The 24609-nt window shown below is 37.8% G+C and overlaps 1 protein-coding gene across 27 annotated transcripts in view; it reads left to right on the forward strand.

Annotated features, from left to right (window-relative positions):
* Dock9 (dedicator of cytokinesis 9) overlaps positions 1-24404 on the forward strand; it is a 281271-nt gene extending 256867 nt beyond the window's left edge. For 11 of the 27 annotated variants that reach the window (XM_048800695.1, XM_048800702.1, XM_048800711.1 and 8 more), the window contains 10 exons: positions 5718-5840; positions 6459-6572; positions 6795-6800; positions 7247-7282; positions 8116-8262; positions 11512-11722; positions 17865-18055; positions 20797-20897; positions 21017-21155; positions 23156-24404. In XM_048800695.1, the coding sequence (XP_048656652.1) occupies positions 5718-5840; positions 6459-6572; positions 6795-6800; positions 7247-7282; positions 8116-8262; positions 11512-11722; positions 17865-18055; positions 20797-20897; positions 21017-21155; positions 23156-23278 (1191 nt within the window). In that variant the 3' untranslated portion in view covers positions 23279-24404. Of the gene's footprint in view, positions 1-5717; positions 5841-6458; positions 6573-6794; positions 6801-7246; positions 7283-8115; positions 8263-11511; positions 11723-17864; positions 18056-20796; positions 20898-21016; positions 21156-22044; positions 22053-23155 lie in introns of all 27 variants that reach the window. The other 16 variants (XM_048800708.1, XM_048800714.1, XM_048800697.1 and 13 more) reach the window with 3 other exon arrangements.
* Positions 24405-24609: the final 205 nt, after the last annotated feature.

The raw sequence follows: 24609 nt of genomic DNA on the forward strand, positions 1-24609 counted from the left end.
AATAAATCATTTTTTTTAAATCATGAAACAATAAACCTAAAAAACAAAAGACCAAGACCACCAATTTCCCAGTTTAGTCCACTAGCTTTGAGACTTAAGAAGAAATTAAATTTTTCTTCTCTGGAATCACATTTTTATATTAGACTCATTTCAATTTAAATCACTTGGTGACTTAATAGTGTTACAAAGTCCAAGAATGTAAGACATACTGATATTCAAGATAAAATATAAAAATAAACTTAAAAATCAAATATAAATGATTTGTGGTTCTCTCTCATGTTTCCCTCTAATTTGGGCTAATAATCTAAAACTGACTCTAATTGTAATAGCATCTATAATTTCAAGCACCATTATTATTTTTAAGAACTCCAAAATGCAAGATATTTGTTGACTTTGAATACAATAACATTTTCTATATTTTTTTAAACATTGAGAAAAATGTTCATGTTAACTCTTCTTACATTGCATTACAAAAGGCCTTTGAAGGTTTGTTAGTTTGAAACCACTCTTGTGAATTTTAACAGAGTAATCAGTAAAAAAAATAGATAAGAATAAAACAACACTGCCTTAATTTTAAAAGCTGCTATTTTAGAACTTGTATAAATGCCACTAAAATGGTCATTATTGGGAACCTACAAATTAAATATTTTGTTGAAGTGACAGATGACAATTTTCTTTTTTGTACCTTAGAATTTTGTGGGGGGGGGGGTACCAGGAATTGAACCTAGGGGCACTTAAACACTAAGTCACATTTCCAACCCTTTTTTATTTTTTATTTTGAGGCAGGGTCTTGCTAAGTTGTTTATGACCTCATTAAACTGGCTTTGAACTTGTGATCCTCCTGCCTCAGCCTCCCTAGCCACTGGGATTACAGGCTTGTGCTCCTGTGCCTGGCACCTTAGAATATTTTCAATGAATTATTCTGTTTTAGTAAGGAAAAAACATCTAAAGACACCCTCCCCTTTAAAAAACAAATGGATATACTCAAATTAGACTTGAGAGGAATAATATAAATTTAAGATAGATCTCTAGTATTTTGAAATTTCTAGTAATTTGAAATTTAAAAATTCTCTTTTGTTCTTACATGGGATCAAGTGATTAATCAATCAGTACTTCAAAGTACCGGTCTTGTTCATTTTAGTACTTCAATAAGTACTGAAGTCACTGAAAAGAATAGTTTTAAAGTAAGAAAAAATTCTATAACCTTGATTGTTTTGTTATCAGAATACCTTGATTGTGCAATTCTCATTCCTGGGGGAAATTGAGTCTTCTGAGTTCTTCCACCTCTGTTGCAATTCTGTACCACAACTGGGAATGAAAGTGCTCAATTAATACCCACCAGCAGTATGTTTGAACAAATATATGCAAGAAATAAAGTACTCTGTAATAAAGGACATCTTAGTCAATTCATTTCCCTATAGTCAAGGACAGTTATTTCTATCTAGCAATATGGCTAATATTACTAAGAAAAATAGAAACAATTCAGAAATATGTAACTACCCAAATGTATGTGGCCCTGTGGGATATTATATAACCCAGTAGAAATAAGATAATTTTTAAAATTAAAACAAACTAGAAAGCAATGATTAAAATAAGAGAGGTTTCTTTATTTGACCTATGAATTACCTTAGAAAATTTACTATTTATCAGAGCATTTCAATGGTTAAATTTTTATTGGTCTTTATAAATACTAATAAAGGTTATACCTATATATATTTCATACATTTAACAAATGTGGAGAAGTAAGAATACTGTCATTGAAATTATACAAGTGTACTAGTATGTTTTTCTTTTTTAATTAATTTTTTTTACTTATATATGACAGCAGAGTGCATTACAATTTTTTTCATAGGTTTTTCTTTTATCTAACTTTTATAAGCAGGAGCATGAAAAGAATACAGAATTTGAGCTGGGGTTGTGGCTCAGTGGTAGAGCACTTGCCTAGCATATCTGAGGCACTGGGTTCAATTCTCAGCACCACATATACATAAATAAAATAAAGGTCCATTGACAAGAACAACAACAAAAAAAGAATACAGAATTTGTCATACTTAGTGTGCATAGGTTGTCTATTGGAAAAGATTTGAGACAAAAGTAAGAAAGGCATGCCTCTCCATAATACAAAAGCAAAGGACAAAAAGATAACATTAGAAACTTCTCTGATGTCTTCTTTTTCTATAGCTGTGGTAGTGGTCACTATATCTGACTTTAATGAGATCTATAATAAAAACCTGAAGCAAATGGCATATCTTTTATAAGCACTGTTGTCAAGTCAATCACACAGATGACAATTTTTTTATTTGTATATTACAAATAGGACAGGAGTTAGATGATCTTGCTTAGATAGTATTTTCCAGTAAGTTGATTCACAACTGCTTTAAAAATGCTTATTTTATTTGGTTCTATAAACCGTTAACGAAACATTAGACCACTTATGGAAAACATAGAGCTTACTTTTCATTTACAGTATTACAGAGGATATAAGCATACTTTTTAAAAAATTATATATATATATAATTTTTTAAAGTATGCTTATATATATATATATATATATATATATATATATATATATATCCCTTAACAAAATATTAGCAAATTTAATCTATCAAAATATAAAAAAGAGAAATGCATTATGACTAAGTGGGGTTTATTCCACGAAGAATGGTAGGTTTGAAATTGGAAAAATCAATCAAGGTTACTCATCATATCCATGGTATAAATTCATAAAAACTATTTGACATCTCAATAGATGCAGAAAAAGCATTTGACAAAATTTAATATTTATTCAAGATTTTTAAAAAAAACTAGAACTAGAAAGGAACTTCTCTAATTATCTAGGGAAAAAATATACTTGATTATGAGAGATAGAAATTCCCCCTAAATTTCAAAACAAAACAAGAATATCTGTTTTCACCACTGGTATTCAACATCATGCTGAATATTCACATGAGAAAAAGAATTTATGAAAGAGGCTACTTATACTGATAAATCAGATTAGCAGAATCATAGGAGGTAAGATTAGTATACATTAATCAATTAACCTTCACATTTAGAGATTTTTATGCCATGGTTTTACTATATTATTAAATTATTTTATATAATCTCTAGAAGACTCAATATTGTTAAAAGGTCAGTCTTCCTAAATTTATTTATAGATTCAAAGCAGTGCCAAATTCCCATTAGGAGTTTGGGTGGAAATTGACAATTGACTCTCAAATCCATATAAAAACAAAAGGAATTAGATTATCTAAAACAATTTTGAAAAGATGGGAAGATTTATGCTAACCAGCTTCAAGATTACTATAGAGCAGTGGTTCTCAACTGGGGACAGTTTTGCACACACAGTCTCTTCTACCCTCCGCGTATATTTGACAGTGTCTGGAAACATTTTTTATTGTCATGACTTTGGGGAAAGGGGAGATGCTACTGCTGCTGGCATCTAGTAGGCAGAAGCCAAGGATGCTGATAACTATCTTACAATGCACAAGAGAGCCCCTGCGACAGACACTTGACCAAGATGTCATCAGTGTCACTGGAGAAACTTTCTTTTAAAGCCATAGCAGTAATCAAAACAGCATTATATTGACAAAGGGGTATCAGTGGAACAAAACGTGAACCCTATAAATGGACCCACATGCATGGTCAGTGGATTTTTGACAAAAATTCAAAGGTAATTCAATGGAGAAAGGATAAAAGGATAGCCTTTCATCAAATGGGGTTGGAACATTGGGCATACATATATGGGAAAAAAGAAAAAGAACCTTCACACTTCATTCAAAGATAACTCAAAGTAGATCAGAGTCTTAAAATATAAATCTATAAAACTTTTGGAAGAAAGCAGGAGAAGATATCTGTGAGCTTGGATTAAGTACTTCTTAGATAGAACATCAAAAATACAATCCAGAAAATTGAACCTTGTTAAATTGGACTTAAAATAAAAAACATCCAATCTTCAAAAGACACCATTAGTTGGAAAATTCAGGGTGGTATGAAAAGGTGTGTGGTAGTCATTTTATTGGTTTTAGTTTTTTCCTCTGGTTGTTTTGAATCATCTGTTTCTTTCTCTCTTATTTATCATAGAGATGAATTAATTAATAATTCATAAATAACTGAATCAATCATGTTTTTTTCCTTAGGTCTCATTTTCTTATCTACTCTTCTAGTAAGATTTATTTTCTGTGCTGTTGTGATTGTGTTTGCTTCCTCTTTTGTGCTTAGAATTTCTTTAAATGTCTTGAAATGCTGGTTTAGAGGTTAGCAATTCCTTTAGTTTATGCTTTTCTTGGGAGGTTTTAATTTCACCTTCAGTTCTGAAAGATAACTTTGCTGGCTATAATAATCTAAGTAGGCAGTTATTTTCTTTCTTGGCTGAAAATACATCATTCCTCACCCTCTTGGCCTTTAGAGTTTCTATTAAGAAACCCATTATTCTGATGGGTTTGACTTTATAAATGTTTTGGCACTTCTGTCTTGCAGCTTTCAATATTCTTTCTTTGTTCTGTACTTTGGACGGTCTAACTATAATATGACATAAAAAGGTTCTTTTCTGGTCATGTCTGTTTGAGATTCTAAATGCCTCTCATACCTGGATGTCCATACTTTTCCAAACATTTGGGAAATTTTCTGTTATTATTTCACTGACTAGGTTTTCTGTGCCTCAGAGACAAATGCGGTAAAGAACTTTTATCCAGAATACATAAAGAATTTTCAAATTGCATTATTAAAAAATCCATCACAAAAAATGAGCAAAAGATACATTACCAAAGCTGTTCAGATGATATATATGCATGTGAAAATTTATTCAACATTATTAATGAAACAACACTTAGATGTGTTCAAAGAAAAAAACTTGAGTATTGGATCCCTTTGGGAAATTCTATGGAGATTGAGTTGAGTGAGGCCAAACCTTTAACAAAGTTATCATTGATACAAGTCAACTTTGCCAGGGCAGAAGGGGCCTCTTCACTCTGTTACTAAGGCAGAGAGACCTTCTGTGGCCATGAGGTGTATGACAGCCCCAGTTAGGCTCTATGCTGCTTCTTTCTATCCTGTCTGGTGGGAGTATATCTGTCCAAGCATTCCAAGCTCGGGTCCTAAAACTCACACTGGTTGGCTTGGTCACAGGTCTCCCATGATGAAGCAGTGACTGTGGCCAGGAAACGGGTTCCACTTATTAGTATAAATTTGAGCCCATGCTCTGATTCTTGAGCCATGGGTAGTATTACCTTCCTCAAAAGTCCAAGGATGCTAACAAAGACAGTGACTAGAAAGAAATTTCAAAGAGAAATGGTACAGGCATGGTACCCCCACACTCCATCACCACACTCCTTCAAGATGTTTAGTTGGGGTTGAAGTCATGCTTATAACTCCACGTTTCAACCTTGTCATTGGTCTTTAAAAAAGGAAAAAGAAATTTCTAAATTATATGTGTAAAAAGAGAACTAAGAACAAAATTTGAGAGCCCATTTAAAACTATGTCAGTTTTTCCATGCAAGTTACTAATAAAGCAGTCAAGTAATGTGAAACCCTTTTTTATTTATGCATGTGAACATGGTTGGAAAAATAGCTTCCCAAGACAAACATGGAGTTAGTATCTAAAAATTTTGTTTCTTTTTTGAATTTCCCTCTAGCAGTCTTAGACTGTGCATTTCAGAAGGAATACATTCTCATACTCTCCATAACGCTCTTCTCTGGCCTGTGACCTTCTCTTTTATCAGGATGTGCTGATGGAGCTTCTAGAGCAGTGTGCAGATGGACTCTGGAAGGCAGAACGCTACGAGCTGATCGCAGACATCTATAAACTCATCATCCCAATTTATGAAAAGCGGAGGGATTTTGAGGTATCTGGCTGTTTTTGTTTTTTCCTAGTTGAGAGAAGAGTGATGTGACACATTCTCAGACCTACTTCTATACAAAGAGAGCAGACTTCGGTTCACTGATGAGTAGGTGATCTTTGACCCTCCACATTATGCCATAGGTTGTCATCAGTTACCACCTCCCAAGAATCAAGAGTCAAGAGTCTGTGCAGATCCCTGTGTCCCATACTACAGGATTTCCACCCAAGCACTCCACTTTTGGAGGTTGCCACAAACAGAATTTTCCAATCACCAAGTCCCCTTTTCCTCAGAACTCTTCCTGGGCCCATCTGCTTGGGAAAATAGTGACCCTTCCATCCTTCCATAGGCAGGAGGTCTACTACTTAGCAAATCAAATGAAATAGGAAAAGTAGAAACTAAAACTGGTGTGAGAAGACCTTCTCTTACTATTAGGTCAGTGGGTCCTCATGAGCAGTTTGGCCCTTTTTAGACTTACAAATACTGCGAGTTTTATGGTCAAAATATATTCTTATTTTTTGGCAGGAATTCTTTATAGGAATTTATACCTACACTACCATATTAATTGTTATTTTTAAATTGTTTCTACTATTTGCAAGAAATGGGTTCTGTTCTGCTTTCCAGAGGCTAGCTCATCTGTATGACACACTTCACCGGGCCTACAGCAAAGTGACTGAAGTCATGCATTCGGGCCGTAGGCTCCTGGGGACCTACTTCCGGGTGGCCTTCTTTGGACAGGTGAGCCTCCCCTTATTCTATAGACTGTCCTGAGTCCTTTTCTTATTATTGTTTTTTTAAAAAAAAAAAAAAAAAACTCTTATGAAGTTATATCTTATAGATTTTCTGTGTTCTATAAATGCTAATTTGAAAAATTTATCATTTAGTATGGTGATCTTCCTCTATAGTAAACTTTCTGCTTTTTTTTTTTTCTTCCTATCCTTTCTTTATTACTTTCTTAAGGCAGCGGTAAGTTCTTCCTCCATAAGGCATTCTTAGCAGCATCTTTGGTTCTTCGTGTGATTTGCAAGTTTCCTTTTCAAGTCTGTATGTATATCTGTCTAGTCATTACAAACTCAAAAAAATTAACATTTTCATTCACAGAAATAAATCATCTGTTTCTTTATACATTTGTATTGCATGTTTTAAACCAAAATTAAGACTTTCTGGTTTTCTTTGTACCTTTGCATCTTTATTGTTTGTAATATAATATCTCCATGAGTATATTTATCATTGTAATATTTCAGAAACCCTGAATGAGAGGGTTTATTTAAATTAAACTTAAATTTTAACCTTCAAATCTCTAACATTATTAAGTGGTATAAATTGTCATCTATTTATGTAGGGTATGTGATTTTCTGTGAGCATTATATAACCTTCACTTTATTCTGTTATTGTCTTTTATAACTTTATAGCAATACCAGTTTACAGACAGTGAAACAGATGTGGAGGTAATTACAGTAAATGCTTAAAAAGCAAGTAATATAGTGAAATTACTGCATCTAAACTCCCAGTTTGATGTGGATGTTTTATGTTCCATGTTAGCCTGCTTTTTTTCTCTCTCCATATTTTGTGGATTTTGTGCCATTTTCTCTCTTTTATTTTAGATGAGAAAAAAATTTTTAAATTTATTGCAAATATTAACCCCAATCTGGACTCTTTAATTTTCAACCTTTTTCACTTCCCATGCAATTCTAAACTTTGTAGTCAAACATAATTGGTGCTAAAACAAATTATGTCAGGTGATAATGAAAATATTTGATATTATGCTACAGGTCTTTAGTATTTTTCTCATCAATAAAGCAAAATCAGATTTACTCAAACTTTACAGAATTTTTGCTCGACCTACTCCAGACCTACATACTTCATGCTGTAAAAATCCTATGTGAATTGGAGAGGTCAGAAGAAGGGATGTATTGCATTTCTGAGGCCTGCCTCTTGGAGGCTGCTGGTCACTTTTTCGTGAGTTCTGCTTCCTGGGAATGTGAAACAGGCTCCGAGTCCCATCATTAGACTTCACTGAGAGAACAGTCTTGAATCCCAGATCTTTCATTTCACTCCACACTTAATGACAGTGTTCTTGAATCAAGTTTGCAATTTTGTGTTTTTCCTTTATCTTTGCACTTAAATTCCACATTATTATAATTTTTCTCCCTGTTTGGACAACCTGTATATGATTTTATTTTAGAATCATCCTCTCATCCCTTGTAACAAAAGAACCCTTCCTTGGCAGTAAACCTTGGGCTTATATTTGGGACAACACTAATTATGCTTCCTGTCACAGGGATTCTTTGAAGATGAAGATGGAAAGGAGTATATTTACAAAGAACCCAAACTCACGCCTCTGTCAGAAATTTCTCAGAGACTCCTTAAACTTTACTCAGATAAATTTGGTTCTGAAAATGTCAAAATGATACAGGACTCTGGCAAGGTATGACTATGCTTGGATAAGTTTCATAACAATGTGGTATTGTTTTGATTGATTACATGTATTTGGTTATGTATTATATATTCATAAATGTGTACAGAAAAGAACACTTGGGAAAATTAAGGACACTTGGCCTTGAGTGCAGGAATATTTTTTTTCTAATTACCTTTTTGTGCTTTCCATTATAAGCTTCTTTTACAAAATAATGAACATGTGAAGGAACATGCTATTTTTACTTCAGTATTCCGGAATTCCAAAAGTGTAGGGCCAAGGCTCTGTTCCTCACTGCCCTTTTCTGCTGCACTTGGCACAGTGCATGTGACTTCATTGCCACTGATGCTTGGATGTATAGATGGATGGACAGACAAATGGGTGAACAGATGGACAAGTCATAGAATGAACTCTCCAGCTACCATGGCTGAGTTAATTAAATCTTTCTGTTTAGTGTAGGTGCTCTCTAGTGTTCCACTTTCACAATGACTCTTCTTGAACCTACATATTTGTCCTGTGCAGTTATATGTCCTACCCTGTTCAGAACTGCTCCAGGACATTGGGTGTCCCTCTGCTTCCTGAACCTCAAGCAGAGATAGCACTCCTTCCTGTTCTTTGCATTAAAAATGCTCCATTCATCAGCTCTCCATCAGCGATAAGCCCTGTTTCTTCCTGCAGACACCATTTTGTTTTTGTTTTTTTTTTATATCTGTCTGCATTCGAGCTAATTTTCTTTCTTTTTTTTTTCTGTAGAATTAATTTTATTTAAAAATGAATTCTCCAACATTAAATATCATTTCAGATTATCAATAGAAAACTGGAATTGCAACAGGTTGATGGTCTTAGATACACATCAGTGACACACAACCTGCTTGGTTATGCATAATAGTTACAAAGTAGGCACACATAAATATACGTGGGGATCTGTGCATTTATGTATACATATGTATCTATACACACATATACCTATATTTTATAGGTAAATATGTATGTGCACTTATATTCTTTTTCTATTATCTCTTTTTTTTTTTTTTATTGTTGTGGACACCATTTTGGAGTGGTCTGTAATCCCCTTTCTTTCCTGAGCCCTCCTTTGGAGTGCCTATAGTCTGGAATCTGTATTGGGGGTCCTTCATTTTCTTCAAAGAAGAGTCTTCCAGTCTCCTACCTGTGTGACTAGGGAACTAGCAGGGAACAAAGAAGGCAGGGGGTGAACGTCTGACTGCTAGATTCTGGATGCAGCAGAGGAGAAAGAGGGAAGGCCCCATGTTTGTCCAGTAGCCTCTCGTTTACTCACCCTTGTTCCACACTGTACCTATCCCTGCTTTCTGCTGAGATTAGTAGCTCTACTTCAAGTATTTCTAGACCAATTTATTTAGAGAATGACCTCTGCAGTCTCTGGGGTAGGGGACTAGGGAAGGAAACTCAGAATTCCCAAACCCAGATGCAGACTTGTGGCCACTTGTCCTGTTTTCTTCCTCACACCTTATGTGGGCACCCTAATCCTAGTGGCTGGTCCTCCATGGGTTCTAAGCAATGCACATTAGCCCACAGATTAGCACTCTGCACTTTGTTGAGTCAGGTGGCACACCTCCATATACCTGTCTTCCCAAAATTCATTAAAGTATCCACTACTATCTTCTGTTCTCTTTCCTGGCTCCTTGTGGGTTAATTCTTGATGTCATTAACAAAGTTGCACAAAGGAAAAAGAAACAACAAATGTTATAACTGGAAACCTCAATATAACCTTACTAAAACTCACTTACTCCAAAGACCAAATGATGCAGGTCCAGTTTGCCTTTTTCTCTTAATATTAAAACTTTTGCCTGGGTCAAGTGGTGACATTAACAACACAACCTTTTCTCCTGGTTCTCAGTTTTTCTTTTGCCCCATTTAATGTTTGGCCCTTGATGCAGCAGCTGAGTTACAGGGTCCCCTCCTCCACTAGGCACCAATCCTCCATTCTTACTACAAGTACCTTGGAACAGGAAGAATAGGGAAATACCACCCAAAACCAGCCATCAGAGCTCCATCCCCCCACCCTTAAATTGTTTCTGCTAAAGAAAGTCAAATTTAATAGGTTCAAATACGATGATAATGACTGGTCAGATGGCTTTTCTAAAATACAGACAGTTTCACACATTCTCTCACCTTCTAAGGTTGGGGCACTTTGACATATGTTTTGTATTTTCTTTACAAACATCTGTTAGGAGACAGTGAAACCTCTCGTTCCCACTCATTTGCCTGTCCTTAAACCAATGTCATCTTCCCAACACTCTTCATAGTAATTTCTTCCTCTCCATTTTTATTGTTCTAGAAGGTTGGATACAACTGAAATGTGAAAAATGGTTTTTTCCCCCTAGTGAATTAACTTTTCTTTCTGGATGAAAGATGCCTGTGTTTGAGAACACTCCACTTCTCATACTGTGCTGAGTTAAGCAGAAACTAACTCGCCATTAAATTATTCTTAATCTGTGACTATATTAAATTTAATAGTCTGCAGCTGTTTGTATCTCATCTGATCTGTCTACAGATTAATGATAATGTCAGGGGCTTTTTGTTGTTGTTCCTTAAATAAACATTTATCTCTTTAAGCCAACTATATGAAAAAGCATCTTAGGAAACAATCAGAGAAACCTATACTGAGTTTGAACAAGAAAATTATCAGGGTTTCTTCCAAAAACTTCAATGTCATGAAAAAGAAATAGTTGGGAATTCTAGATAAATCAAGAACAAAGAGGGCTGGGGCTGTAGCTCAGTGATAGAGCACTTGCCTACCTTGCACAGTGCCCCCGGCTCAATCCCCACTGCTGCAAAAAAAATAGAGACAACTGAATGTAAAGTGTGATCATTGGTATAAATGATGTCTAGGCACTTTAAGGAAATTTTAATATGGACTGAGTATTTGGATATTAGGGAATTATTATTAATGTTGTTAGGTATGATAATATATAATAGTTATGGCAGAGAATGTCATTTTTGAGGAAAAACTGGCTGAAATGTGTTATTGCTTACTTTAAGATGATTCCGATGAAAGGAGTCTGCATGTGTGTGTGTGTGTGTGTGTGTTTGAAACAGTAAAGCAAAATGTTAGCAATTGATCTAAGTAGTGGGTATGTGGATGTTCCTTGCACTATATTTTCCAACTTTTCTGAATTTTTATTCAAAATATTTACTAATAAAAAGTTGGAAAATGCAGCTCAGGCAAAGCTTGAGAGCTTCCTCCAGATTGCACCAGTCTTCAGTGTTGCTCATTCATAGGTCAACCCTAAGGACCTGGATTCCAAGTACGCCTATATCCAGGTGACTCATGTGATCCCGTTCTTTGATGAGAAAGAATTGCAAGAAAGGAAAACAGAGTTTGAAAGATCGCACAACATTCGTCGCTTCATGTTTGAGATGCCCTTTACCCAGGCTGGGAAAAGGCAGGGTGGTGTCGAAGAGCAGTGCAAACGGCGCACCATCTTAACAGGTATGGTTTTGCATGTTGTCAAAGTGCAGCACTCTCTATTAGGGATGCAGAGGCCTTGAGAATTGGACGCATCCTTAGTCACCTTAGTAGTGTCCTCCATGCCCATTTCAGCTCAACATTGAACACTCATATTTTTCCATTTGTCTGTTTCTATTTCTTCTTCCGTCAACCAAAAGTTCATATCCATGTAAGATCACTTACCCTTTTTAGCATCTGAGGAAAACAGTGGTCCTGTTTCTTCCCAGAGGCTTTCACACACAATTCCAAGTGATACAGGAATGCCCCCCGAAGCCCATCTGGAGTCCTCCTGGCCATGGCCACCTGGTCAAGAAACCACATTGAGACCTTGTCCACATCACCAACCTCTGCTGCATGGACCTGCTCATTAATTTTAGGCTGACAGAATAAATGGTGGGTGAAGCTGGGTTTCTCCTACCCCTGCCGACAGTGGCTGCTGAACTTCAGCTTAAAGTCCCCAGTCCCATGAAGCCTGCTGATTTCAGAAGCCACCTCTTCAGCTCAGAGAGTTTTACATGACTCTTTGGCACTGTTCAGCCATTGATAGCCCATTCTTGCAAATATGGTTTGTATCATTTCTCAGTTCCTAACAAGTATAGAGTCACCCTCAGGATGATTTTTACATTCTTTGGGTGATTTAGGGGACACTTGACCCACTTATTCTTAGGTTAGAATCAGTGATATAATTAGGGTAACCAAAAACCAAATGTTTTTCTTGACAGAAAAAAAATCAGTAAGGAGCCAATTTAGAAAGCCAGGTGTCTCCATAGCCACCATTTGTGCACAATTTCCAATGAGCTGCCTTAGTTAAGTAGAACTAGGAAGACCCACTGTCTCCCTCAAGGTTGATGTTGGTGGACACTCCATCTGGAGAATAATGGAAGTTACAATTATACATTGTTATAAAAGAACGGAGCACTATAAAGATGCCTCATTTCAAGTAGTTCTCAGCTCTTGCTTTACATTGTGAATTATATCTTAGTTGAGATGTTACCAAAATAAGAATAAGGGTCATCATCAAAAACTCAAGACACTGTATTACAGGAAGAGAATCCACACACTTCCCTTTCCCCAGTCCTCTGTGATCGTTTAATGGTTGGCTTCATTCAAATAATAGAAGATAATATACACCAAGCTGCCCACATGGATACTAATAGCAATCTATAGATCCTCCTGCACTCCTGAGGAACTCATAAGAAAATAGTGGATGTGGAGAAAGGAAGGGCCATTTACAGACTGTCAGGATAATAGTGGAAGGATGGAGTAGGGTATGTACGAGGTGGAGGTATCAGGGAGGGGGGTGGTAGGAGACAATAGAGGGGGTGGGGATGCCAATCATCCCCAGAACCCATCCTTCCATGCTACACAGGTCCTTGGCTGTTCATTCCAAAGGGGCTGGTAAGAACCTTAGCTGGTGGCTCACCAGGGTGTCTCCATGGCCCAAGGGGATTGGAGATAATGGAGGGGGAAAGAATTGCTGGAAAGGAAAACCATCCCAGATGTTTGGAAACCATCCCAGATGTTAGTCCCTCCCATATGTAAATGCATTAATTTCCTAATGTACATGTTCCTGGCAAATTCTAATTAAATAACTTTATATCTAGATGGAATATTTATGGGAACTAGCAACACATACAGTGTTTATCTATACAGTGACGATGATGTCACTTTGGTTCCTTAAATCAGGTTATCAAAGGTTATTCCAGAACCAGCAACCTCTGGGAACTTGGTAGAAATACAAATGTCCAGACCTCAAACTTGCTGAATCAAAAAACTCTAGGGGCAGGGCCCAGCTGTTTATATCCAAGCCCTCCAGGGTATTCTGAGTCATCTTCAAGTTGAGAATTGCTGCTTTACAGAAAACCTAGTTCACTGCTGAGTCCAAGTCAGGGTTTTTTTGTTTTTTTTTTTATCATGATTATTATTGACATAGCATACTGATTCATAAGATAGGGTGTTTTCCCCGAGCAAATGCCCTAAGGGTTACAGTTTAAATTTGTTACAGAACTATTTTAGATTAGATAAAAGATGCAAGCAAAGCTCTGTATGTGCCAGAACAGAGGGGACAAAGAGTAACTGCACTGCCCAGATGGGCAGAATAGACACAAGCTGGTTGGTCGGGGCTTAACCACTTCCCACACCTGTGGGACTGAGAAGACAGGGCAGCAGGAAGCCTGACCTGGGACTCCTGCAGACCCTGGTCACAGCCTCCCTGTGTGAACTTGAGCAGGTAGTCAGACCTCTCTGTACTTAGTTTCCTCATCTGTAAAGTGAGAGTCCTAACTTTTTTTTTTTCAGTTGTAGTTGGTTACATAATACCTTTGTTTTACTTATTTATTTTTATGTGGTGCTGAGGATCAAACCCAGTGCCTCATACGTGCTAGGCAAGTGCTCTACCACTGAGCCACAACCCCAGCCCGAAGAGTTCTAACATTTTTCTCACATTAAATAAATATATAATTGTAACCAGGATGGGGAAAAACTTACTTTGTTTTGCTAAATTTCATCCACCACTGAGTTTCTTGCTCTTTTGGGGCTGATAATGAACAGAGGAGATTATAGTATAATAAAAGGCACATGCGTGCTCACATATATACACACACAAATCGGTTTTTGCCCTGAAATATTTCAAAATGTGGAAAGGGTGGTTCTGAGGTGTAGTGTAGATGTAGAGAAAGGGACATACAAATGCAATAGAAAGCACATGTGCTCTGTGCTGGCCTTAGTCAAGGATGTGGACAGTGGGCCTTCTGAAGACTTTAGCTTGAGAGTTTCCCCTTCAGCTCCCAGATCCCCTAAATTTCTCTTCCATTGTTTTGCTTCAAACCTGACATTTGACCTTGACAGTTGTAGAGGAGCCCTGGCCTCCCCTGCCCTCCATACCAGCCAAGGCTCATCCTCCTGGATAGCACCCGATTGTCATCATGGAAAAGCCTCATGGTCACTCCCAGCCTTCCTAGTTGGAAGTCTCACAGGAGAGTGGGGAGCTGCAGCTCCAAACCTGGGTTCTGTGTTCCAACAAAAGAAAGTTTAAAGTGAGACATGAAAAACAAAGCAAGAGAACTTTGTTATAAGTGAAAGTAAAGTAAGGCTCAAGCCGAAAGCACTCTCAAGAGAGTGTGGATCATTTCTGAGTAGAGAACAACAAAGGAAATATTGTTTTTTTCCAATGTATTGATCTTTCCTAGTTGCCAATCAGTTATTCAACTGCTCCCTCACATCAGCGTTGAAGTTTCTGACCTTGGTTGGTCCTCTCTTGAACTGTCGTGGCCATCCTATTTAGGGGGCTTCATCTACATCTAATCCTATGTTGATGTGGATATTGGAGTCAATAGTTGGACAGAATTTACCCTGATGCACCTGCTCTACTAAAGAAATTTCTCTTCTGAAATATACTGAGAAACCTATGACCATAAATTCTAACTTTACAGTGACCCAGTCAACCCTGTCAGGAGTTAGTCCCATTAATCATTCTTTTTTGATATATTTCTTAATTGGCTCCCTTTTCCACCTATTTATTCTCAAGGTTTATATACTAGTTATTTTTCTATTAGTTATTCAATTATTCTTTTGCCTTAAAAGCAGTTTAAAGAAAACCTTTAAAGTAATTTAAAGAAAACCTGTTACCTTGCTGTTATTGGTTTGCATTCCACCGCTCCCCAACAAAAGTATCTGAGTCTGCCTCAAAGCATTATCCTGCCTTTCTTCTTTCCTGGGTCTTATGCCAAGGGGTTTCTGCCCAGTCACTTTCCAAAGTCTTCCACACCATGCCCATACTGCACTCATGTCAGAAATATCCACTCACCTTCCAACTTCTGTTCACTGTGAGCCATCCATACAGTCACCACACATATCCCTGTGTCTTCCTCCTCTTCCTGCAGGGCTGCAGATCACTATAGTGATTGTTTATCAGTAATGTAGTGGTTGGCTCAGTTGGTCACCTGACTGTCCACCTTCTAGGGCCAGTGTGCCCTCCCATATAGTCTTTAGGGCAGTAATGCTTTCATTCATTTAACAAGGTACCTTTGGCCCTGGCATTGTTGCATCTCGAACTCATAAAACAAATTTCTGTGGCCTTGTGCAGCTTCCATCCCAGCAAGAAGAGACAGGCAGTAGAGAGTCAACAAGATGAGCAGATGTATCAATGTTGTAACATAACACATGTTCTGGAGAAAAGCAAAGGAGACTGGGAATGTGAGATTGAGGGGGAGGATTGCAGTTAAATGGAGGGGTCAGGGTAGGCCTCATTGAAAAAGTGATAGGTGAGAAGTGGGCCATGCAAACATATGGAGAGAGAAGAAGCCATTCGGACAGAGGTCACCACCTGGGGTGCCTGTGCCCAGGGTTTTCAGGGAACAGAGGGACTGGTGTAACTGGAGTCCATGGAGCCAGAGGGAGAGGAGTGGGCGTGAGCCAGCAAGGCAGGCTATCCTGGATCACATGGACCCAATAGCTCGGGCATAGACCTCAAGTTTTCTCTGAGTAGTGTTGCAGTACCTCTCCTTCTCTTCAAGTCTCTAGTTCCAAACCTAAGCAGCAGTGGCTCAGGATATTCACTAAGCAAAATCAGTGTGATCCATGCACATCTCTTGTTTTGTTTTGTTTTGTTTTTCTCTGAAATAGTGGTGCTACCACACCATGGCTCTCAAGAATACTGTTACACTGATTATATTTGCTGTGACATGACTATTGGCCTTGTGAAACATGTCATAGGTGCTTTTTCTATAAAAATGAGAACATATTAGCTTTCCTCTATCTAGCACATCAGTCTTTCCAAATACAAATATACCTCTGGTCAGACCACCACTTCCCCAGCTGGTAAACAGCAATGCCCAGTTCTTATTACACTGTAAAGGGAACTTCATTCAAAGAAAATTTATCAATCACAGTACTGCAATCTAAAAACTGTATATCTGCAAGGATACAAACCCAAGACAGGAACCCTTGGCTTTCAAGTGGTAAGACATTTTGAGAATAGAACAGGCATATAAATGTGATCAATGAGTTTGTCTTGGGCTGCACGTTTTTGCTAGCTTTGTTCAGACATTGGTGGGCCCCTTGGAACAACCTCTGACTTATAGGAGCTGATTCTCCCAAAATGGAAACACATTTTGTGGTATGTCCTTCCTGAATAAACTCTCCTCAGCCCTTTACTAAACAGTAAAGAAATCAAAACAACCACTCTCAGCTTTTGCTTATTAAAAAATAAAATAAGCTTTTAAGTGCATGTCTGTTAGTAAATATATATTAAAAAATGAGAATATTAATTATTCATACAATTATTATAGAAAGCAACAGACCAAATCAGAATCTGCCGTTTCTCTTTTCATTTTTAGGTTATCTCTTTGATGTTAATATGTTCAGATATCTTATGACAAGTGAAAATAATATTAATCAGATGTTTTTATTTCTAAAAAGTATAAGAAACAGTAAATATTTATATTTTTGCTGCTGTATGTTTCACAACAGTTTTCAAATTTCTGGTTCATGATTGCTTTGCTTGGAAATATATTCTTATTTATTAGTTTTTATTGATTTCTCAGATTTGTGCAAATTTAGTATGTGATTCAAAGTTGTTGTTTGGAGAAAAAGGAACTTTCTCAGGGGTATCTTATGGAACTATTTCAGACTTAATCTTTTATATAACATCTCAAAACCATTTGGTCTTTTTTATGTTTTCAAAGCCATCTATACCTACCAACTCATTCAGGTCTTACCACTTGGCTGAGAATGTAGCTCAGTGGTAGAACACTCACATATTATGTAAGTGTTTGATCCCCAGCAAAATAAATAAATAACAAATCTCACCACCTCCAAGGAAGGTAAGACAGGTATGGATAAGAAAATTGAACAGGGAATGATAAGATGATTTTTTTTCAGAGATGTGCTTCTCACATAAAGGGATAACAAGGATTCAGCTCTCTTGGTTCCATGTGATACGACCCATTAACCAACAAGATTATAAAGAAAAAAAAAATTCTGGTTCCATGCTAAAGTATTAGCATGTAGCTTTGGCAAGCTTTGGATTCCTTGTCTATAAAATAGGAATAATGATTACTTCTACCTCAACAACAGTAAAGGTGGTGCCAACTGTGGAATAATCCTGGGCCTCATTCCTCTGCAGCAATACACTGCTTCCCTTACGTAAAGAAGCGGATCCCTGTCATGTACCAACATCACACTGACCTAAATCCCATTGAAGTGGCCATTGATGAGATGAGTAAGAAGGTGGCTGAGCTCCGGCAGCTGTGCTCCTCAGCTGAAGTGGACATGATCAAACTGCAGCTCAAACTCCAGGGCAGCGTAAGCGTCCAGGTGAGCCAGGCAGAGCCATTTGAGGGCAGAGAGGCAAAAGCCCTTGCACCTTGTGAATGTCAAGTCCTTCATACCAGAAGGGTCTGGCTTAGTCCCTTGCCCAGTGTCCATGTAGCTTCTCCTAATATCAAAGGGAAAGGTAGTGGCCCCTCCCAACCCCACCTACAACATGTCATCCTCACTCCACTGTCTACTAGGACAAGATATCACTCTGTAGCACCTGATTTTCCAGTAATTTGTGGGGTTTTGGTTGCTTATTAGAAGCACCAAGACTCTTCTATATATAAGAAGGGCAGATAATAGTAGGTTTTCTTGTAAAGCTGTTGGTTTTTGGTTTCTATGAAAATTGTGTCTGAAAAACTACCTGAAGTTTCACTTTCTCAATAATATTGTGATTAACAGAAATTCTTTTTTTAATATAGTCCAATCAGTCAAATTCTCCCTTACTGGTAGCAATTTTTTTTGTGTCCTTTTAAAGAAACTCATGCCCTTTCCAAGACTTCAAAGAAGTTCTCTTGTGTTTTCCTCTTTTGTTCAGCGCTTACGTTCAGATTTGCAATGTATCTGGAATTGATTTTTGTATATGTAAGGCAAGGATCCAGGTACATTTTTTTTTCCATATGATCATCCAAGTGATGTGCACCATTTATTGAAAAGATCATCTTTGATCTAGGAACTGATTAAAAGATATGTTCAATTTGTGAAAATTCAATCAGTGAATAGTCCCTCCAGTGACTATTGTGCATCTTGCTTTTTGGGTAGGCTAAAGTGTGTATAAGTAATTCCCACATGTTTATTTCTATACAGATTCATATATCTCATTGTTTTCTCTTTCAAGTAGATGTGTTTTTGAAAGTTACATGTAGATTGTTCGACAAAGAAAGTTTTTTGCTTTATTTTCTGAAATCAGTTTTTGCCTGTGATCATCTAATCCATACTAAAGAAACATGAGTTTTTGCCTAAAATTTTTCTAAATGTCATTGACCACAGAACTATTCATGTTTCCAGCCTTCTCTCTTATGTCCTGAAAGGAAATGTTCCAAAATCAGTTAGCAAGTGAATATAAATATTCCAACAATGTGATTACAAAGCAGGGCCAGAAACCATGATTTTCTGTAGTTGGAAACAAAATCACTCAATAATCTAACCTGAGAACATCCAGCCTGTATCAAAAGGCTGTGAAGGGGTGTGGGCATCAGTACTGCGTGGGCCTGTACAGGTTGAGCTGCCTACAGGGCAAAATATGCCCTGTTATTTGACAGTGACCTTCAAGTTTTATAATATAATACCTAACTGTTGTATAAAGCAAATAAATCCATGTTGAAATGAGGAGATTAAGCTTATACTTGTGCCCACCCAGGTAGCAAAAACATTGTGGCCAGAGAATATTAATTCTGACATTTTATTTGTGTATTTCTGTGATTCATTATGGGGCTCACAAGACTGCTGCTTTACAGGACAGCTTCTTAACCCTGCACTCCAAGATCTAATTATATTAGGTTTTGTGAAGTCTTACCAGCTTTACTCTTTGTATTTGTGAAATTGACTGTCTTATAGATAGTTGGTAATTAGGGTGGTCTCCATTAGCATGATCCCACACACCCAGCAAGCCTAATGCCAAGTCTTATCCTACACATTTAGTCATCACAGGAGGTGAGCTAGCTGTCCCATCTCAGGCCCCACCCCTGATACTGTGGCTCATTCCTCCTATCTCCCCACCTCTGGTTTGAATTCCCATGGCTCGGTTTTCCTGCCACTACAACACAAGTTCTGCATAGCCTGGATCAGAACCTCAGACAGACAGCTCTCCCTACCTCCCACTTTTCCAATCGCCAAACCTTCCTGGAAAAATTATGCATTGATCACGTGGCCCAGTTCCTTCCCAAGCTCTGAGGTACTAGAACATTCTTCCCATCCCAGGTTGCCCAGCCTTCTTTTTCTCCTTATTTCTGTATTTCCTGACTTACCAACTTCAGAGAGCTCTTCTTAGCTAATTGGAAGAGAGATGCAGAGTTCTGACTCACTTGCCATGTTGCTGGACACTCTTGTGGCCTTTGCAGCATACCTCAAGTGGTTACTGCATCTGAGAACAGCAAATCTTTTGCCAATGGCTGCCTATACAGTTCAGCAAAGTGAATAGGTGATTTTTAAAAACTAGCTTATAACTAAAGTATGTTTTTTTTCATTTTTACCTGAATTCGCCCAATTGCCTTTAGTATAATGTAGGTAGTTCTGAGGGCTCAAGCCTTGGTGGTAAAAATCCTTAGCCTGGGGCTGGGGCTATGGCTCAGTGGTAGAACACTTGCCTAGCATGTGTGAGGCACTGGAATTAATTCTCATCACCACATAAAAATAAATGAATAAAATTAAGTATTTTGTCCATCTACAACTAAAAATATTTTTAAAAATCCCTGGCCTGCATTGGAAGCCTTGGCACTGGTGTTTTGCTAGTTGGATGTTCAGACTTGACCAAGTCCTTAAATTTCAAGCATTGGTTCCTTCTTACATAAAGAATCTTCATCACAAGTGCCCAGGGATGGCCCAGGTAATGAAGCAAGTGACATGTGAAAGTATACTTTATTCTTGGTTTCCTTTTGGGTTATAACTTCCTAAAAGGCAGGGATCATGATTAACTCACTCAAACTCTCTTATTTTTTATCACATGCCCCCTGAAGCTAAATAGGTGGTTATAGTAAGTTTTTTTCCCCTAACATAAGTTAAATTCTCTGCTTATTTTCTAGGTCAATGCTGGTCCACTAGCATATGCACGAGCCTTCTTAGATGACACAAACACAAAACGATACCCTGACAATAAAGTGAAGTTGCTGAAGGAAGTTTTCAGGTAAGCATACTAAAAATGTCTTTTTCTTCTCGAGGATTGATCATTTCTGTGCTCACTGAAGAAAGAGTTGCCACCCTATGTCCCCTACATGGCTTTGCCTCCCTCTCTGCCCGTTTCAGGCAATTTGTGGAAGCTTGCGGCCAAGCCTTAGCAGTAAATGAACGTCTGATTAAAGAAGACCAGTTAGAGTATCAGGAAGAAATGAAGGCCAACTACAGGGAAATGGCAAAGGAGCTTTCTGAAATCATGCATGAGCAGGTAAGTGGCTCAGAGCTCTCATTGAGGGAATGTGTATTCACGAGATCTCAGATGCATCCTGTGAAGAGCTAAGCCTTCCAGTATCTTCCCAGAGTTTTAGTATCTGAAGAAAAATGTAACCTACCACACTCCTGCTCCTGTGGTCCTAGGTTACTTAGGAAACAGCTAACAGATTGCCCATCTGTTACTACCTAACCACCAGGGAGAGCAGCACCTACCTCCTTCTTGTTTTTAGAGATGCCACATTTCATGAAGTTTGCCTCTCCCCACAGTAATCTAGCCTTGAGAACTCACATCCATGCTGTCCTTACAACTATCTTTACACACTCAATCTTTTGAAAGAACAGGACTTACCAGCCTGGTTTAAGGAATTATCTGTTGCACTAAATTACTTACATCGCTTAAAAATACATAGTGATTCCATTTTTTGTCCATTGACCACTGACCTGGTGTCCCAGAGGGTTCTTCATAGGTACTTCCCGTATGTTCCTTATCATCATGGGCCTCGTTCCTGATTGTATTCCTCTGTCTCCTTCCTATATGAATTATTTTTGTGGTCCCAGTGGTCATCAGAGGAGACATCTGATCCAAGTACTGAGCAAACATCAGAGAGCAGCATCCACATTCATACGTGCCACTGTCCTAGTCTTTATACTTAGTGTTAGCTTCTTGAGCCCCATAGGTGGTTTTGTCTGTTCCCTACTTTATTGTCTGTGGGTCTTTCAGAATAGAAGCCAGGGCCCTTTGAGTCAGTTATCCTATTACATGATGGTTTCCCACTTACTAGATATGCTCAAACAGTGTCTCTTTCTGCAATTAGTAGAAAACTAATTTCAGTATTTGAACTTTAACTCACTTGCTTTTTTTCTCCTCCATGCTAACACCTCAGATGGGATGGTAATGTCACTTTTAAATTTTTTTTTTCTGATAAACTAACTCACTTAACCTGACTCACATAAGATTATTGCTGAGTTTGAGCAGCTGCAGACATTGTAGAGTGCATGTGCAAAGGAAAGCCGCCCTCATCTAGGCACTTAAAAAGTGGAAAAAATGCAAGGGGATGGAGCTCAGTGGTAGAAGTCTTACCCAGCATGCTCAAGGCTGTGGGTTAGATCCCCAGCACCAAAAAAAGAAAAAAAAATGAAATAAGTAAATGATGTGCAAATAATTAAATAGAAGGAGAAGGTCTAATGGGAACCTGTTTATCGAGAAAACTTTTCATGGAACCTCTAGATTCCCACAAAATGCAGAGCTCAATCAGTGGGTGCCAGCGTTCAGCACTAGAAAAGATGGAAATAGGAAGAAATTATAGGCTGAGACTGTTAAACTCCAAGATCATATGGACGTTAGTTGCAGTGATATTGCTCTCCACTGTACCTTGAACTTCCCGTTGTGTCAACAACTGTGAAGATTAAACCCTTGGAACACTTAAGCAAATGGGTTGTGGACTGGAGCAGTCGCTTCAGTTGCCTCAAGCGGAGCCTCTCTGAGGGCCTGTTATTGAGTCCCCGCCTGGCTAGAGGCCTACACCCAGCTTCCTTCCTGGAGACAAAGGCTGTGAAAAGATGCATGTTCAGGTCAGAGGGCAGCCACTCTCTTACCCAAGAGGGAAATCCGTAAGACCTTAAGGAGATAGGAGAGAAGCATAAATGGTTCGAAATTCATTTCAAAAGGCTCTGTCAAGGAACAAGGTTAGGTCATGTCCCAATCAAGTTGTAAGCTAGACCTCAAGTCATCTTAAGATATGATGAGTCTAGAGTGCTCTTCATTTACTCACTGGTAAAAACAATAAAACATGTTGCTCTTGTCTTTCTCTTTAAAATCTTGATCTGAAAATGACCACTTACTAGATATGATCAGTCAGTCTCTCTGCAAACTGCCAAAGCCACTAACAGTAGTAGAGTGACTGTAGGGTGGCAAGTTCTGCATGTTGGTCTGAAATACAGTTTTGAGAAATGTTCGGGGATCAACTTTTGATTGTGTCGTTTCTGTGCCTTGAGATTTGCCCCCTGGAGGAGAAGACAAGCGTTTTGCCGAATTCCCTTCACATCTTCAACGCCATCAGCGGAACTCCAACAAGCACAATGGTTCACGGGTTGACCAGCTCGTCCTCAGTTGTGTGACTTCGGCTCATGGACCACATATGGGGACTTGCTTTGTCATTTGCAAACTCAGGATGATTTCCAAAGCTAATCACTGGGAAGACCGAGCACAGGGAGAAGCCATGGGGAACAGTAGAGAAAGGGAATGGTATTTCATAGCAGATTTTCTAAAGAGTGGGAAAAGGGTGCACATATTTTTTTAAATTTCACTGGCAATGTTTAGAATTTTCCTTTTGTCTTAACAGAGATGTGTGGTGGACACTCTTAAGCTGGAGTTGAATTTTATTCTTCCGTACAGAGTAGTATTAAAATAAATGTCCTAAAGAAAAACAGTGTTCTGAAATGTGGATGGCAGGGGCAGCAGCACTGAAACTGAGGCAGGGGCCTTACGTCTCTAGGCTGAGCTGGAAAATCTTGAAGATACTATTTTTTCCTGTGGCACATTCAGGTTGAATACAAGAACTATTTTTGTGACTAGTTTTGATGACCTAAGGAAACTTACCATTGTCATTTTTGTACCAGTGAACAAGGAGATTTAGTGCTTTTATACTATTCCTTGCATTTAAAACATGTGAATGCTTAAGAAACTATGTGAGCTTAAAGTTAGTCAAACAGTTTAGAACCAAAGGCCTGTACTAACAAACATAACTATGCTAAAAAGTAAAACTAGTACAGCATACCACTATGTACATACAGTTTGTTAATACAGCCTCGGCATTCTGTACATAGATGTGTTACATTTCTACATTTTTAATACATCTGCTTCTGCATTAAGTTTAATTGTGACAAAGTTGTGCTGTTCTTAGTATATGCAATACATTTGACTTTACTGTTTTATTATTGTATATAAAAAAGTGCAATATGGAGATGTACACAGTCTTTGCTATATTAGGTTTATAAACTATTAAAAATGTCATCCTTTTGCCAAAATGGTGGAATATGTGATTGGTAAATCATAAATTCTGTGGTGAATGGGGGTATAATTTAAAGTTTTCACCATGTTATATTTTCTTTTAAGACATTAATTTAGTAATTTTATATTTGGTAAAATAAAGGTTTTTAGTTTTATTTAACTGGATCACTGCCCTGCTGTAATTACACATTCTGTACCACATCTGTATTAAAAATAACATTGCTGATTTTCCAATAATGAACACTGGGTATTTATTGTTTGACAGTCCTAAGGGGAGCAGGATATTGAAATATTTCAGGGTGTGAAATAACGTGGTATCTGAAATTTTCTTTAATATTTTTAAGGAAAATTACTAGAGGATGGGTAGATAAAACAAGATTGACAAAATGATGGTAATTGTTGGTGCTGAATCTGGGTGAATGGAAAATCAAAACACCAC

This window comes from Marmota marmota, unplaced genomic scaffold, assembly GCF_001458135.2.
Source record: "Marmota marmota marmota unplaced genomic scaffold, marMar, whole genome shotgun sequence".
NCBI lineage: Eukaryota > Metazoa > Chordata > Mammalia > Rodentia > Sciuridae > Marmota > Marmota marmota.